This window comes from Etheostoma spectabile, chromosome 9, assembly GCF_008692095.1.
Source record: "Etheostoma spectabile isolate EspeVRDwgs_2016 chromosome 9, UIUC_Espe_1.0, whole genome shotgun sequence".
Classification (NCBI taxonomy): domain Eukaryota; kingdom Metazoa; phylum Chordata; class Actinopteri; order Perciformes; family Percidae; genus Etheostoma; species Etheostoma spectabile.
Window position 1 is genome coordinate 11,009,281 of NC_045741.1, and position 16,129 is coordinate 11,025,409.

General features: G+C 38.6%; 1 protein-coding gene across 10 annotated transcripts in view; it reads right to left on the reverse strand.

The window, feature by feature from the left end:
* The window catches only part of dlg1a (discs large MAGUK scaffold protein 1a), a 117,318-nt gene that overhangs the window by 25,136 nt on the left and 76,053 nt on the right, over positions 1-16,129 (reverse strand). For all 10 annotated transcript variants that reach the window (XM_032526543.1, XM_032526541.1, XM_032526542.1 and 7 more), the window contains 7 exons: positions 14,298-14,422; positions 13,684-13,853; positions 12,477-12,613; positions 11,957-12,101; positions 11,034-11,166; positions 8,312-8,468; positions 7,594-7,696 (listed from right to left, as the gene is read on the reverse strand). In XM_032526543.1, the coding sequence (XP_032382434.1) occupies positions 7,594-7,696; positions 8,312-8,468; positions 11,034-11,166; positions 11,957-12,101; positions 12,477-12,613; positions 13,684-13,853; positions 14,298-14,422 (970 nt within the window). The remainder of the gene's footprint in view (positions 1-7,593; positions 7,697-8,311; positions 8,469-11,033; positions 11,167-11,956; positions 12,102-12,476; positions 12,614-13,683; positions 13,854-14,297; positions 14,423-16,129) is intronic.

Here is a 16,129-nt window from a genome sequence, read left to right on the forward strand (position 1 = left end):
TATCAGAGTACAAGAGACAAGACTTGGATTAAAAGAGGCATGCACGTAATCAAGATCCTCTTGTGATATGTCCATCTTGTGTTTTTACACATATACCCCTTATGTCTGATCACCAGTAGTTAACGTGTACCAGAAGCAATAAGGCTCTAAAAATAGCACTGCTGGAGGAGGCTCATCTATAATTGATACGATACAGTACAGTGATCTATATTAGTATTGATTACGGGATCAGATTGCAGAGGAGATGAGAGGAGAGAATACGTGACCGGAAAAGGGAAAATAAAAAAAGAGAGAAATGTCCTGAATTCAAGTTTAAATGTCAAAAAGATAATATAAAAAAATATTTCAGCTAATAACTTCCCTAGCATGACAGTAAAGTGGCAGAACGTTGCAAATCTGTCACCTTCCTGTTACAAGTGACGCCGCCGATCTCCCAAATCACACTGTGTGGGTGGTGAGTCAGACCATTACCACAGACAGCAGTAACACTAGGGAGGATGCGCCGACAGGTGTAAAGGAAGGAAAGGGAGCACAAAAGAAAGAACAGAGCAACACATAAAGTGACGTAGGAAAAGAAAGGAAAGCAGCCTTCTGCATGTCCCACTGTATGTAATTCAGCAGATGATATTCCCACAACTTTGTGTTTAAAAGCTCAGAGATAAAAGTTTGTTAATCTTCTACTTAACAACTAGTGCACAACGCACACACACACACACACACACACTTATACACAGAGAGACACACACAAACACACTTATACACAGAGAGACACACACACACACACACACACACACACACACACACAAGCAGAGACACACACACAGTGTAATAAGCACGCTAACAGAAGAGAAGATAATCCTCTGCATCGCCTCAGTATTACTGCTGACAGACACCGCCTCTGTGTGTGTAGTGTGTGTACAGTATGTGTGACAGTGTGTCTGTGACGGTTGTGTGTAATCCTGGTGACTAATACTGCTGTCAACCTGCGGGCATTACGAGTCCCACATTGGGAAACTTATGGCACGGGAGGAGATAATGTTTAAAAGTCAATACTGCGGCATTTTGTTTTTTTTAACATACACATTTGTTTTCTAACCATCTGTAATGGGTACTTGGGAAATGAAGCTTAGCTAAGCTACAAGGTAGCCTGTGCGGCATTTGTTCAGGATTTACGGTTATTGGTGATATTTTGATAGTGTTTTTAATAATTTTGTATTAACATAGGCCTATCCTTTTGATGCTTTATTCTTCTATATACTGTATGTCTAATTTTCTTCACTTCTACATGTTTATATGTCATAAAAAAGCTTTGTTGTTTTAAAGTGACATTGCAACTTTTGTGATTGAAAGTGATTGATTTTTGAATCTTCCTTTTACAAATGAACATTTAGGTTCATTAGCAAAAAACACACCTGTGCTCAATTCAATACACTGCTAGTCTAGTACAACCAGTAACGTTACCTTATGGTGGCTAATGTTAGCTAACTTTATTCGTGTGAAAATGACATTTCACTGTTACCAACTGTGCTCTTTTATTTTTTATTTTTTTAGCTCTGTGAGGTCACCTAATGATTATGTCGTTAAAGCATCTGACTCGAGGATGTGGGAAATGAAAGGATTTATTGTGCTGTTATCCTTTAATTACATCTCTCGACTCCACCTACTATACATATCAGAGCTGTTTATAGGTATTGGGGAGTACATTACAAATGTTACTGCATATGTAAAAAAATAAAAAATAAAATAAAACAAGTTTATAGTATAGCCTTTTGTGAATCAAGGGGGAGCTGAGCTATTTAAATCTGATAAATTGCCTCACTTGAGTCTGGAGGTGTGGAGCAAGAAATAAGTGAGTTCACCAGACCTCTGTAGCCCGCTCCCTCTCTGCCTGAGGTAGCCTGCACACTGCCTGCATGGCGTGAGAGCGGCGTTTCTATTTAGTTGCGTGGCGGCAGCATGGCGTTTTCTACTGTATGTCTTTGCACACCAGAAACGTGTCTGACTCGGTGCTGCTGCTGCTAGCCTTGTCTGTACACATGTATGTTTCCCATTGATAGAATTAAATAAATTAAAGTGCTGTATTGATAGGTGCAATATTTGTATAAAAATAATTGTTTATTATTTTTTTTAATTACATTTGCTTTTATGTCAAAACCTAGAGACTTTCAAACATCAAAATGTCATTTATTAAATGTATTTGTGTCAAAATGACATATAAACATCTTTTCATATATTCTATTTTGTCTGAAAACCCTTCCAACACGATTGTGTGTCGTGTGAAAAAAAGGCGTTGGTCCTATTTCTAGCATGCACATGCTCAAGCCGCGCCGGAAAAGCGTGCATGTCACGCAGGCAGTGTGCAAGCTCTAACCTGTTTACATGGGAGCCGAAATAAAAACAGACACGCCACGCAGCTGACACGCTAACGCCACGCAAGCAGCGTGCAGGAGCCCTACGGCTAGCTGCTCATGGATACATGAACTGAGAGACTTGGTGCCTTTTGGGATGTTTTTGATAACAATTTGTGAGATTAGGGTTGTGGCCATTCTGGGGGTATTCTGAACAGGAAACAAACATATCTCTGAGAATTTCTCCAATGCGGGTGTGACATAGATTTTATGGTAAAATCTACAAGACACAGTTGGAGCTGTTCAGGATTTTGCAAAGTTTGCCATGATTTAACGACTATATTGTAGTGTAAAGAGAAGTACTTCCACTCTTGGTTAAACATAACCAGAGTACAAAGTCCCATGATCCTGCGGGGCCCGTGGTGGATGGATGAGATGGTAAAGACATATGGTTTGGCCTGTATAGAGTGCCTACCTTATTAGTCAACAAAGTTTGGGTTTCTACAAAATGGATATTGCGCCCCGATAACGTGTGTGGGGCAGCGGCTTATACACTGTCCCATACTAGCAGCCTAAAATCTGATATTTTATCTGCTTTAATATGTTTAATTGTTTTTAACTGCTCTTTAATGTTTAATTTCTTATACTGCAATGTAACTTTTATTTTTGTATTTTATTTTTGATTGTTTTTAACTGCTCTTTAATGTTTAATTTCTTGTACTGCACTGCACATTTTAATCTTTTTATATGAAGCACTTTGAATTGCCCTGTCGCTGAAATGTGCTCTAAGAACAAAGCTGCCTTGCCTTGCCTTACATTAGCCACTACTAGCATAACACTCCCAAGTCCTTTGGCCAAAGTGTCAGTGTTTGGATTGCATTGTGGGTAATATTGGCAAAAGGATTTGACAAAGAAGAAGAATGCGTGGAATATAATTACATAATCTCTTGTTCACCTACATTCATTTTTATACATTTTTTGTTAGAGAAGAATCAGTGAAGGACTCTTTTAAGTATTTTGTGCTAATATTTTAAAGGTTCTTCAAAAGCATTTTCATGCATGGTGTTATCTTTCTTGATAACGAAACCCTACTTGTGAGGTTGCTGCAAAAATGAGGGAAGATTTTCATAAACTGTATTATTTTGATGAGTGAAAATTTGCACAATGACTTTCTACAGTTTGAGAATAGGATTCATTTTTCTCCACTCGCATCTCCTTACCCAAATGCTGCTCACATTCTAAAGCCTCTGTAAGTGATTACAAACAGTGAGTGCACTGGACTCACAGGATCCAATAATATAGATAACATAAAAGACAATAAGTCTGTTCATCATTAATTGGCAAATGATTAATTTATACCAAAATTAAATCTGTTAATCTAATGTGCTCATAAATTGAATTCATCAAAATGCATTTGAAGTGAAGTTTATTCTTCTTCATATGAATTTGGGGACAAACACATTTTGGAGCCCCAGGCTTATAAACAAAATTGGCCTAAAATAGCCTAAAACATGATGGGGTATGTCGGCAGTACCAATGCAGCATGACAAACACTCTCCATCTGCTGTACTTCAAATAAACAAAGATCTATATGTGCTGCGTCAGCTAAAATCAACTGTCTCTGCCCAAGCACGCACATGCGCACACACACACACACACACACCCACCCACACACTGGAGCAGTTCAGTCCTGTGCCGAGCTGTGTTGTGTTTGGGTACACCGAGTTCCATATTCAATATAAATAACAGGAGGAGACCTGCACACATGGCGAGAGAGACACTTTTCCTTTCCTGGTGGAGGTCATTAGTCTCATTGGCAGGAAGTGTGTGTGTGAAACAGAGGGAGCACTTTCTGGTCACCACATGCTATCGCCACGGGATCGGGACAAACATGGACCTCACACACACACACACACACACACACACACACACACACACACACACACACACACACACACACACACACACACACACACACACACACACACACACACACACACACACTCATATTGCTGACCAAAGCCCAGCGTGGCCAAAGGTTTGATATATAGTTCATTCAACAGTGACTAATGAGAGTCACGACACACACAGACACAAAGACACACGCAGACACACACACGATCTTAGACTAACCCATCCTTTTTGAAGGCGAGCAGTTAAGCTTAACATTCCTTAAAAGCCAAAGTATATCTAGTTTCTTTACTTATGAGCAGGAAAAACCTTGAACTTTAAAACCAGGCTGCAGCACAGCGGGCCAGCTGGACCACCTCCGACACCTACTGTGTCCTGTTAGATTCCCAATATAGCACCAAACTATGCTTAAACAGAACTTCGCCAAGTCAAACCCACAGAAAATCATACCATTATTACACTTTGAATAATCCAGCATCTGCATTTTTTTTAACTTTTTAAATGAACAGCAAAAACATACAATTCTTGGCATAAGTGAAATAAATCTTTGATCCATAAATTTAGTATGTTCAAAAAAATCCTTGCTTCACCAATACTTATTTAATATGTTACTTGTGAACTTGTCGATAATTAAAGTTACACTTACATTGTCTTATTTGTTTGTTTTCTCTTTGTCTATTCTACAGCCAATCAAATCTTTGCATGAAGTAATGTTAGCGTTGTATCGTGAGGCAGATTAGCTTTTCTGCTAAAGTCTCCTGCTTTCTAACTTATTAACATGACCACAGGTCATTTCCTGCACTTTGTCAAATGAGCATCAAAAAAAGTGCACTGCTAACCTCAGTTTGCAGACAACATAGCCAATTAGCTGCTCAGCTGCAGCACATTTAACAGCATGTGGGGGTGGTCTTTACTCTTCAAACTCACTAACAACATGCTGTCTACCCATGACACGCAGACAACAGCGCAAGTTGTTTTCCTGCTGAGGTCAGCCTTCTAGCTACTGTCAATCAAACACAGACACTCCCCTCAGAAAAAAATGTTGTACTTTTGAATAATAAATCAAAAACACATTTATAAAACATGCTGACTGGAAAAAGGGATAGCTAAATTTGAATTCAGTTGGACCCCTTTGAAGTCTCCATGTGGTAAATTTGGGATACTCAAAGATTTTTGGTGAAGTATTCCTTTAAGATTTTAAGGCGCTGTCCATGGTGCTGGTCCTACTTAACCCGGACACCAACAACATATGACCATAATCCAGTTGTGTGCACCCAATATTCATGAGTGCAGTGCCCTCTACAGACTGCTTAGGTTTGAGAATCCCTGCTCGAGAGACAGCACCAGTTTAGTTTTTATGAACAGGTTGCAGCTATTTAATATTACTAATTATTACTAATAATACTATTTAATGAAGCAGAATTGTTTTTAAATCATTATTCTTAAACTGTCACAGATAATAATTGAAAATCAAGGGAACTACTGTATAATTGCTTGTTTCATTTCTTAAATGAGGGCTGTCCTTGCTTGTTTGATCAAAGCCTCTTTAACCTGGTACTTCCTTCTTGTTGCAATATCAATTTAACCTACATAATGACATTGAGAAAATAAACTTCATTGAGGCTCTTTATTTAAACATTAATATTTTGAAATTAGATTGCATAATCCATAAATCATGCTTGTACGACCTTTTGGAATTGCATGCACCTGTTCCAGCATGATGTATGGATTATATCCCTACTTTATGCTTTTTCAATGAGATTTGAATATGTTTGCATACGATAGCTGCTGAAGAACTTCATTATGTCCTGACAGTGCCTTCCACATATTAATGACTCTTGCCCCCCTTCTGTGAGTTGCACATCCATTTGCATCCATACCTGGGCTGGGAAGACCATCCACCACATGCATTTACCTCAACCTTAACTACTCTGCATCGTGTTTAGGTGATTTCTGCCTTAAACTCCTCCTCCACTGCTTTCTTCCAAATGTTCTAGCTCTCCCTTAGTAAAACAATAGTGGTGACACTCCCTCTTTAAATTCTCATACTCACATTTTTTAGTTGCCTCCTCCGATGCTCCAGATTCAAACTGTTGATTTATCATAGAATACCTGCTGTCTTTTTCATAATCTTCAAACTCTTCCCTCAAGGTCATTTAAGTGCCAAACCTTGTTTTGTAAATCATAAACAAACTTTCATAAGTGTTTGAGGCCTTTCTACATCTGCTTTTGCCAATTGACTGACTTCTTTCTTCTCTTCTCACCTATTCTTTAGCACAGAGCCTTGTCCTGACCTGACAAAATAAAACCTGGATATTAGTGGGTCCACTTCTGAATCAAGCCATTGTTTTGGATTGACCTTTAAACTTGTTACTCATCAACAAATCTCAAGATAAAGAAGCCATCCAGTACATGCAGGGAATATGCAGGATGTTCAAAATGTAATAGACTATGCTACCCAGAACTAAATGAACACAATTAATAAGTTAACATAACATCTCATTATTAAATGTAGTTGTATTAAAGGTGCTCTAAGCAATGTTGGGTGATGGTACTCCTTGTTCACGCTCAAAGTCTTGTCAAACAAAATGAGGCTAGCTCGCCCATCCCTCCTCCTCATTATACTCTGGTCTTGCTTTTAAGAACAGCTCTCTGACTGAATAATACATGATATGATACCAGGAGGGGACCAGTGGACCTGATGTTGTGCAACTGTGTGTGCATTTCTCTCTGTGTTACACTCCGGCCCCTGAAAATGACATCATCCCTTTAGCTGAGCCAATCAGCAGTTATAACCTGGTTCCCTGGGTTACAGCCTTCCCAGTCAGTCCCAGGAGACAAACCTCACTTCACTCTGTCTCTCAGTGTGTGTGTGTGTGTGTGTGTGTGTGTTTGAATTTCCCAAAGTATATAGAAGCATGATAAAATGTTCCCTTAAATTACTGTTCAGCAGCTATTACTATTACTGAAGAGTAAACCATAACATTACATAATAATAAGAGTTCCAATAACTAATAAAACACAATATGATACCTTGTGTATGATATCCTTTTCATATCTTCTTTATCTGATAGCTGTTTCAATCTTAAATTCCATTTATGTTGGTTTTATTAATTATAGTTTACACCCACATTTTGTTTTTATCTTTTAAACATAAAGCACCTTTTATTAACTTTTGGGCATTCCTACAGTAACTGTATGTGGGAGCAATACACTGATTGCAGAAAAAGAAGAAGAAGAAGAAGAAGAAGAACCAGATTCCATTTATAATTTTGTATATTTGAATCTGTACATGATATGGATGCCAATGTACTGGGTTTATTGGAGTACTCACCCTCAGGTCTGTACTGCGCTACTATGGTAACAGTCTGTCCTGCGTTCTTCAGAGCTGCTGCTGCCTGCTCATGTGTTGCACTGGACAAGTCCACACCGTTCACCTATACGCCCGCACACACACACGCCCGCACACACACACACACACAAACACACACACAAACACACACACACATGCACACACACACACACACAAGAGCCCATGCCTTGGATCAATAGTAATAAATGTAAAGAGAGATGAGCACACCATTAAGAACACTGTACATTTTGGTAGGTCAATAACACACACAAAACACAGGTAGGTCAATAACTTACACAAAACACAGCGTTAACATACACATCCCTCCATCAGCCAATAGTGCTGACTGGTAATGTGCAGAAAAAACAATATCAGTAACGTGAAATATCTCTTTAAATTCCCGTAACTGACTAAATTTAAATTCAGTAGAAACTGAATGCATGCAAACATGCATCAGAACAAAGTCAAAATATTCAGCTCCAGGGGAATGTTCACAGTAACCCTGAGAGTCGTGACACCACATCAATGATGTACAGAGAGTTTCTGGAGAAAACTAAACAGACATGATGACTCCCTTGATACCCCTATATAACATATACAGCAATAATGATAGCAGTTTGAGTTATTAATCATAGTTATGGGGACAGTGCCTGTCTCATAAATTTGTGTCTATTGTTTGGTGGTGGGTTTTAGCTCATACCGACAGGATGCGGTCTCCCTTTTGTAGCTCCCCACAGAGATCAGCTGGACCTCCAGCGAGAATAAAGGAGATGAAGATTCCCTCTCCATCCTCCCCTCCAACAATGTTAAAACCGAGACCTGTGGACCCCCGTTGGAGCACCAGCCGCCTGGGTTCCCTGGAAGAAACATAAATTAAACACACACACTGCATTAGGGTAAAAGATGATGGTAGCCAATGTTGTAGTACAAAATAGTTCATAATTACAGTTTCTTTTTATCTGTTTTGTAGGCATCTTAGTGCAAGATCTGATCTGATTTAATCAATCAGTTACAACTTGAAAAGCAACTGTTTTCCTGCTACTCAAAGTTTAGCTAATGTTTGGTTGTGACACTTGTTTAACCACAGTCTAAGAACCAGTGACAAGTGTATGATAAGAGCAAGACAGAAGCATGTTGTGTAGCGATAAATGGTCGATCTGAGTGGGAGGAAAGGGAATTTATAAATAAGGATCATTCACCAGCAGGTGTCAGTATTGCACTGTCTCTGTTTTGTTGGAACACCACAGTTTGTTACTCTGTCTAACACTTCTGAACTGGGTTTACCAATAAAAATGGTGTACTTATTTAGTAAATCAGCATAAATTGAATGTCGTTTGACAGTGGGAATACACAAGAGCAACTGCAGAAAATCCAAGTCAACACAAGGCAAAAACATGCTAATACATACTGTACGTATTTAACACAGAACTGAAACCATGTCCATGTTATTGTGAAGAAACCACTGAACCATTATGGCATCCTCACTTTAAATATTGGATGAAAACAATCATGGGAATGGCAGAAGCAATTTGAGGATCCAAGAGATGAAGTGAGTTTTCAGAGTATGTACAAAATCTCCATCCACTTTACATACTGTCTGTGAAATTTGGAAAGCCACTGGATCACTAGTATCCTGACCTCACAGATCCACATTAAACACAGTTTTTTGTCATTGTCATTATCATAACAATTATGTTTCAACTATGAGTTACATTCATTACGGTGGGTTGGCAACTCCCTTTTTAATGCCACAGCAATCCTGGCCTTATGTAACCTTTCATAGAAATGGTCCCAATAACTTCCATCTGGTGTGGTAGAGGATACAGAAAATACTGTACATTTGGGAAAATGAGTAATTGGTTTTGACGGATACCCTGAGTTAAGGTACTGCCATCGGTATTCTGGGGGAAAAGGTTAAATCGGTGCAACCCTCGTTCTACAGCACAAATTAATAAATGATCACATCTTTCACCTGATATCTCCTGCTTAGAGAACTAAAATGCTCTTAAATTTGGGCACACTCAGTAGACACCTTTCTAAAACCTCAAATATTTTATTATAATTTATACATATATGCATGAGAAACTAATAATAGTACAAAAGAGGAAGAGACAAAAAAAGAGAATAAGGGAGAGCTACAAACAGCGAAAAAAGAACAGCAGACATCATAATGATCATTCTGCAGTCTATCTGTGGCTTATCAGATTTATTACTATTAAAGCACACTGATTGGCCCTGACGGTTATGACTAAAATGAGTCATGTTCTGGTAACCACGGTGACGCCAGTTGAGTGAGGAGGGCTGTGACAGGCTGTAATCCGTCCATTAAAATGGATTAAAGACAGTAGAGCAGCACTGAGAGTGTTATCTGCATGTCTGTACGTATGTGACCTGAGTTAACATGCCAGACCAAATTCGCACTGCCATCTGCCTTTTCTTGCCCCACACAAACACACACACACAAACACACACACACACAGACAGACAGACAGACAGACACACAGACACACAGCAGCAGCAGTGGGAGCAGGAGCAGGAGCAGCAGAGCGAGCAGGAAGGGACAGAGGTTACTCAGTGTGTTTTGGGCTCTCTAGGGACTTTTCCCAATCTGTGGTCTCGCATTGCCAGACCTATGTCCACAGCACTGAGGAGCACCCAATCTGGTGTCAGGGACATCTTGAGAACCACTTAGGAGATCAGAGGGGTACATTGGGGAATCAATAAAGGACAGGAGAAAGAAGAACATGAAGATCCTTTACACAGCTTGATTTACATTTTTCTTTTAGATATTTGATATCTAATAATAATTCAGATAGCTGCAAAATATTATAGAAATACATCAATAGTGATGCATTTGGAATTGTTTTTGGCTGACAGACAGAAGATAAGACAGGCCTGATATTTTTTAAACTAATAATGACCTAACTTCCTTACATATACATAGATGTTGTTACTGCATGTAAATCTCTATTAGAGTTGAAAGTCCAGTAGTTAAAGTTTTGTCAAATATTATCAAATGCTTTAACCATTTGGGACTCTAGTAAATTGCAATAGGGGACCAATTGCAATATAATGCAAATTTCTCACTATAAGCCTATATTAGGCTAATTAATATAACTTTTTCAAAAACACACTACATTTATTTTATGTCTCCTTGTTCCGCCATCTTTTTGAAATAAAAAGTAATGTATATCCCCATGTCTAAGCCTAAGTCCCTATGTATATATATATTAACCTTACATATTTGTTGTTTATTTTTAGAAAACCCTCAATGGAATTAAAAACAATAATGAAATAATGAATATTTATTGAACTCACTGTTCAGGGGTTGGATTCTACAAAAGAAGTCTGTAGTCCCAATCAGAGAAACATCTTTGGTTTGAACTGTCCCATAAATTGTCCCATAGATGTGCAGGTCTCACCTGTTGACGTCGTCTTCTCCGGTCATGGCCCTGGGCAATGGGGAGTATCTGGGCGTGGTCAATGGGGCGGGGCTTACAGACTGGCTGCCGCTCATGTAAGGACTTATATGGTTGTCTTGATGTGGGGAGTAAGCTGGAGGAACATACACAATTCCTATTTTAGCATATTGTCAAACATAAAACAATTATATAATGTCTTCTTAGAAATGTGTACTTTCATGTACTTTAAGTATAAAACATCCTCATCTGATTAAATATAGGGTGTCAATCAATGAACATAGGGTTTCAATCAATCACAGCTCATACTGTATCTTTAGTCAGTCAGTCATAACTGTTGATGTTCTATTTATATGCTCTACAACATGACAACCAACACAACAGCTAAAAACAAAATAGGGCAGAGTACATTAACCACTTCCCTGAGAGTAATACATGTGTTTATACATGTGGAAATGAAAACTTGTTGAAAAGCCCAAGTCTACACCTGTTCTCTTCACTGCTTTGCTGATGACTAACAACAATATTGTCTGAAGTTGTGAATAAGTTTCCACAGTCTGGAAGATGCCGAATTCCTCAAACCCATGTTAGGAAATGAACCATTGCTACATTATGGGCAAGTCACTCCCACCCGACCTCCGCAACATCAACTCTCTCCCTCTGTTCAAAACTAGACTAAAAACCCATCTGTTCCAGCTCGCTTATCTGTAAATACACTGTTCCTGTTTTGTTTTGTTTTTGTTTGTTTGTTTTGTTTGTTTTGTTTTTTGTTTTATTTGTTTCGTTATTACTACTTACACTTTTATGTTCCCTGTATCTGTCTCTTATTCTCTGTAAAGCGTCCTTGAGTGTTAGAAAGGCGCTGTTAAATAAAATGTATTATTATTATTATTAAGTCTTGTACTTAGAGGTGTGTGTATACTTACAGTTAGTGACGTCGGGTGGAGGGAAGTTGTCATTGATAAAAAGGGAGGCGTGTTTGGCAACGCGGAGGTAAACAACGTCAGAAGTGGACTTCAGGGCAGCCACTGCGTCCTCATGAGTCACCTCCTCCAAACAGGCGGCGTTCACCTGGAGACAAATATAAGAAATTCTTTATTAGGAATAATCCCTTGAGCACATGAAGACACATTCTGTATAACCATGTACAGGCACATGTGCATAGACACATAGACAACATGCAGACACCAATATGTCCATACCAGACTGCAGAATAAACATACAGTGTGGATGCTATCAAGCAGTCAATCTGAAAGTTGTTCATGCAAACATCTTCTGTATTGCATTTCATCTGTGATTTTTGATTAAAAAAATAAATTGTATAAATGTCTGATGACAGATGTCTATATACTATATGACAGATGTCTACATTCTAGACTCTATAATATTTGCATGATAGTAAGTGCAGAAGCTACGTAAGGTAACAAAGGGAAATGTGTTTCTTACAGCCACAAGTTTGTCCCCTATCTGTAGCCGTCCGTCTTTGTGTGCAGCCCCTCCCTCGATGACCTTAGTCACGTAGATACTGTTGTCGCCCGGGACATGTTGGTTTCCAACTCCACCTGCTATACTGAATCCTAAACCTGAGAGCAAACATCAACAGGTCATAGTTTTGTATGTAACCTCTTGGTTTCCTGAGGATGTTTCTAATGTTTGATATTTGGATTTGCTGCAGTGCTGCAGTTTCTTACCCCTGGGCCCTTTTACTAGTTCTGACATTTAGATATTTTTTCTGATACAGTACAATTACAGGGTAGTAAAAAAAGCAAATCCAATAAGGTAAACCATACCCTCTCATTTGTCACATGTTGCAGCATTAGTTGCTTTATTATTCTTTTCTTTCACCTGCTCAATTATATAACTGTTTACTACTGACTTCCCAGCAGAAAAAAGAAAATTTGTCTTGTCATGTTTCCATCTAATTGTTAAGCAAAATGTAAGAAAACTTTTAAAATGTTGCAAAAAAAAAGAAGAAAAAAAAGAAAATGCATATTAGAAGCGTCATCAACTGGTTAAGAGCAAATAAACTAGACTACACAAAGTGTAATTTCATCACAAGTTGATGTTACGCATGGTTGCAGATTGCAAACCGGTTGGAAGCTAAGTTCTTTGGCTACATGGAGAGAGGGAGCATTGTACAAGTTGGCCACCTGTGCAGAATACGGGGTTATGGCAGAGACATTTGGTGTCAGAAAGACAATGGTTCAACGCTGTGTATACGCAGTGTTTACTCAACGAGGCTAAGGCCCAGGCAATAGCGGACGGCAACTCCGCACATTGTGCCACAAGTGTACGGTGCACTGGATGAGACCCATATCCCGATCCATGCCCCATCCGATGGTTACCAGGACTATAGTCATGCGAGTTACTTGTTCCCTACGTCACAACTTATTTTGGCTGTTTTTCATATCACATTTTGAGCATCAACTCTTTTTCGTACAAGGCAAAAACCATGTCAAGCGAAGTTTTTTCTAAATTTGCCATTTCCATCAACATTTTCTAATGCAATTCTTCAAAATGTGCATAAAAATACGTTGATGGAAACATGACTATTGTTTCATTTAAATCCAATTTGCTGGATTTAAGCCAAATCCAGGTTTTTGATATTTACATACTCTTCTGTATGTTTTCTCCTTTTGTAGTATTTTCTCACCTTTTGGTCCTTTGACCAGCTTGATATCCAGGATTCTCTCAGTGAGGCTCCTCCTGCGTCGTATACACAATCGGACCAGACCTCCCGCCTCCTTCAGCGCCTCCACAGCCCCGCTGTGTGTCACGTCCCTGACGTCTGTCTCATTCACCCGGACTATACAGTCATTCACCCTGCACAGCAAAGTCACATACAGTAAGGAGGTAGTTTGACCTGCATTTGGAGTGAAGACTATATTGTGAGGTTCTGGTGACAAAAAGCTGGTTCCAACAAGGTTAACCTTGTAAGGACAAAAGACACACTGGCACGTCCAAACAATGTTTGACAAAACTCCTACTCAAAAAGCGATATTCCAAATTGTAATTTACAGACACTTAATTACTATTTTGATCATATATAACCATGCACCGAAACAATTTGTACAACACTGCATAACTTAAGGTTTGTTTCTAAAAGAGATTTGAGGACTTTCAAAAAGCCAACATCAACATGTGTAGCTTACTAGCGCCAGATGATGTGAAAATGTCCTTTGAGGGCCTAAACATTAGAGGGTTAAACATTTCAATTCTTAAGTTTTGGTTTAGGTCAGAACAACAATGAGGTAATGGTGTGTGTACCTGAGTCGTCCATTTTGGGCGGCGGCCCCTCCAGGTATAATCTTGGTGATGAAGATGGAGGGGTCTTCTCCGATGTGAGGGTTATCGGTCCCCCCTGCAATACTGAACCCCAGACCTGAGTTACCCTACACATGCACACAAACACAGAAAGTGTTATAATGGGAATAAGAAACACCATCTAAACATAAATAAATGACAAAGTTACTGTTACTGCCCTGCCATGAAATCTCTCTATCTATTCGACCTATCGACCTATTGTTATTTTTTTACATGCTTTTAAGTAATGACAAACAGTATATTAGAAACGTCACCTAGAAACCCCTCAGTAGTTTAAATAAGAAGTACATTACCACACTGGAATATTTCTTCCAGTTGCCAAAATTACCAAGAAGCATCTATTAAATACTGTACTTGCAATAACGTTGTTGAATATCGTGATAATAATATTACTTGCGATTAATAAACAGATAATAAAGTGTGATCAGTTTAGCCTTTCTGCTGCTTTCAGTATTTTGCCAAAATACAGCAAATTGCTTGTTGAATTTAAAAAACTAAAAATTATAGAGTACTTTTCTACTGATACTCTTTTGACTAACAAAAAATAACTCAGAAGTGTCATTCCCGATATGCTGCAGCTTTTAGCGATGTGTTTATTATGCAAGTTGACATTTGGATAACGATAATATATATATATATATATATATATATATACATATACACACAAGCACGGACGCACGCACAACCGATTAAAAGTTTGGGGTCACTTCGAAATTTCCATTGCACTCCATTATAGACAGAATACCAGCTGAGATCAGTTGCTTTTAACCAGGGCAGCAATTTTCAGATTATTATGTGCTTACATAATTGCAAAAGGGTTCTCCAATGTTTTTCCAGTTAGTTTTTTAAAATGATATCAGATTAGTAAACAGCATGTGCCTTTGGAACATTGGATGAATGGTTGCTGATAATGGGCAATGTAGATATTGCATTAAAGATCAGCCCCCACTCAGATCAGCTGGTATTCTGTCTATAATGGAATGGAAATTTGTAAGTGACCCCATACTTTTGACCAGTAGTGTGTATATACAGCCCTACTAAATGGCATTGCAAAACTACATCTAATATCTCCCCAATGTTCACTTCTTACAAAACTAGTTTATCACCTGAACAAACAATATGCACACTAATACAGCTCTCTCCAGATATTGCTTATTACCAAATAACACTTAAAAGTAAGCCTCTGTCAATTTAAGACATTACCTAAAGACACCCTTTACTTTGTGCCTACTCTTTCATGGTTTGTCAGTGGGTTAAAAGCCAGTGTAATGTCTGTGCCTGTGTTTGCGTGTTTGTCCATAGTGTCTTTACAGCAGATCAGTCAAGCAGACAGAACCAGGTCATTGAAGAATAGAGCGAGTGAGAGTGAGAGTGAGAGAGAGAGAGAAAGAGAAAGAAAGAGAGAGAGCCTCGGGCAAAGGAAAGGAAAAAATAATGAGGAGGAGGACCAGGATCAGGAAAAGAAAGTAGGCATGGATGGACGTGGAAATAGGGTCAACAGAGTCGGACCAATGGTGGGAGGGAGTAAAAGATAAGCAGAATGGTGAGATGAAGAAGAGCAGAAAGATAAATGAGAACTACAAACGTAATATAGCTGACACAGAGGTGATTAAGGTTTTATGACAATAACAATTCTGGTTTTATAAATGTATATTTATTTTCTTCTTTTGGATACAAATAATTTTAGTTGATGTGTAATTAAAAAACAAAACTTTTTTTTAAATTAGTGAACACAAGATGGGAAAGTAACGTAGGAGGAAGAAGTACTGAGATCC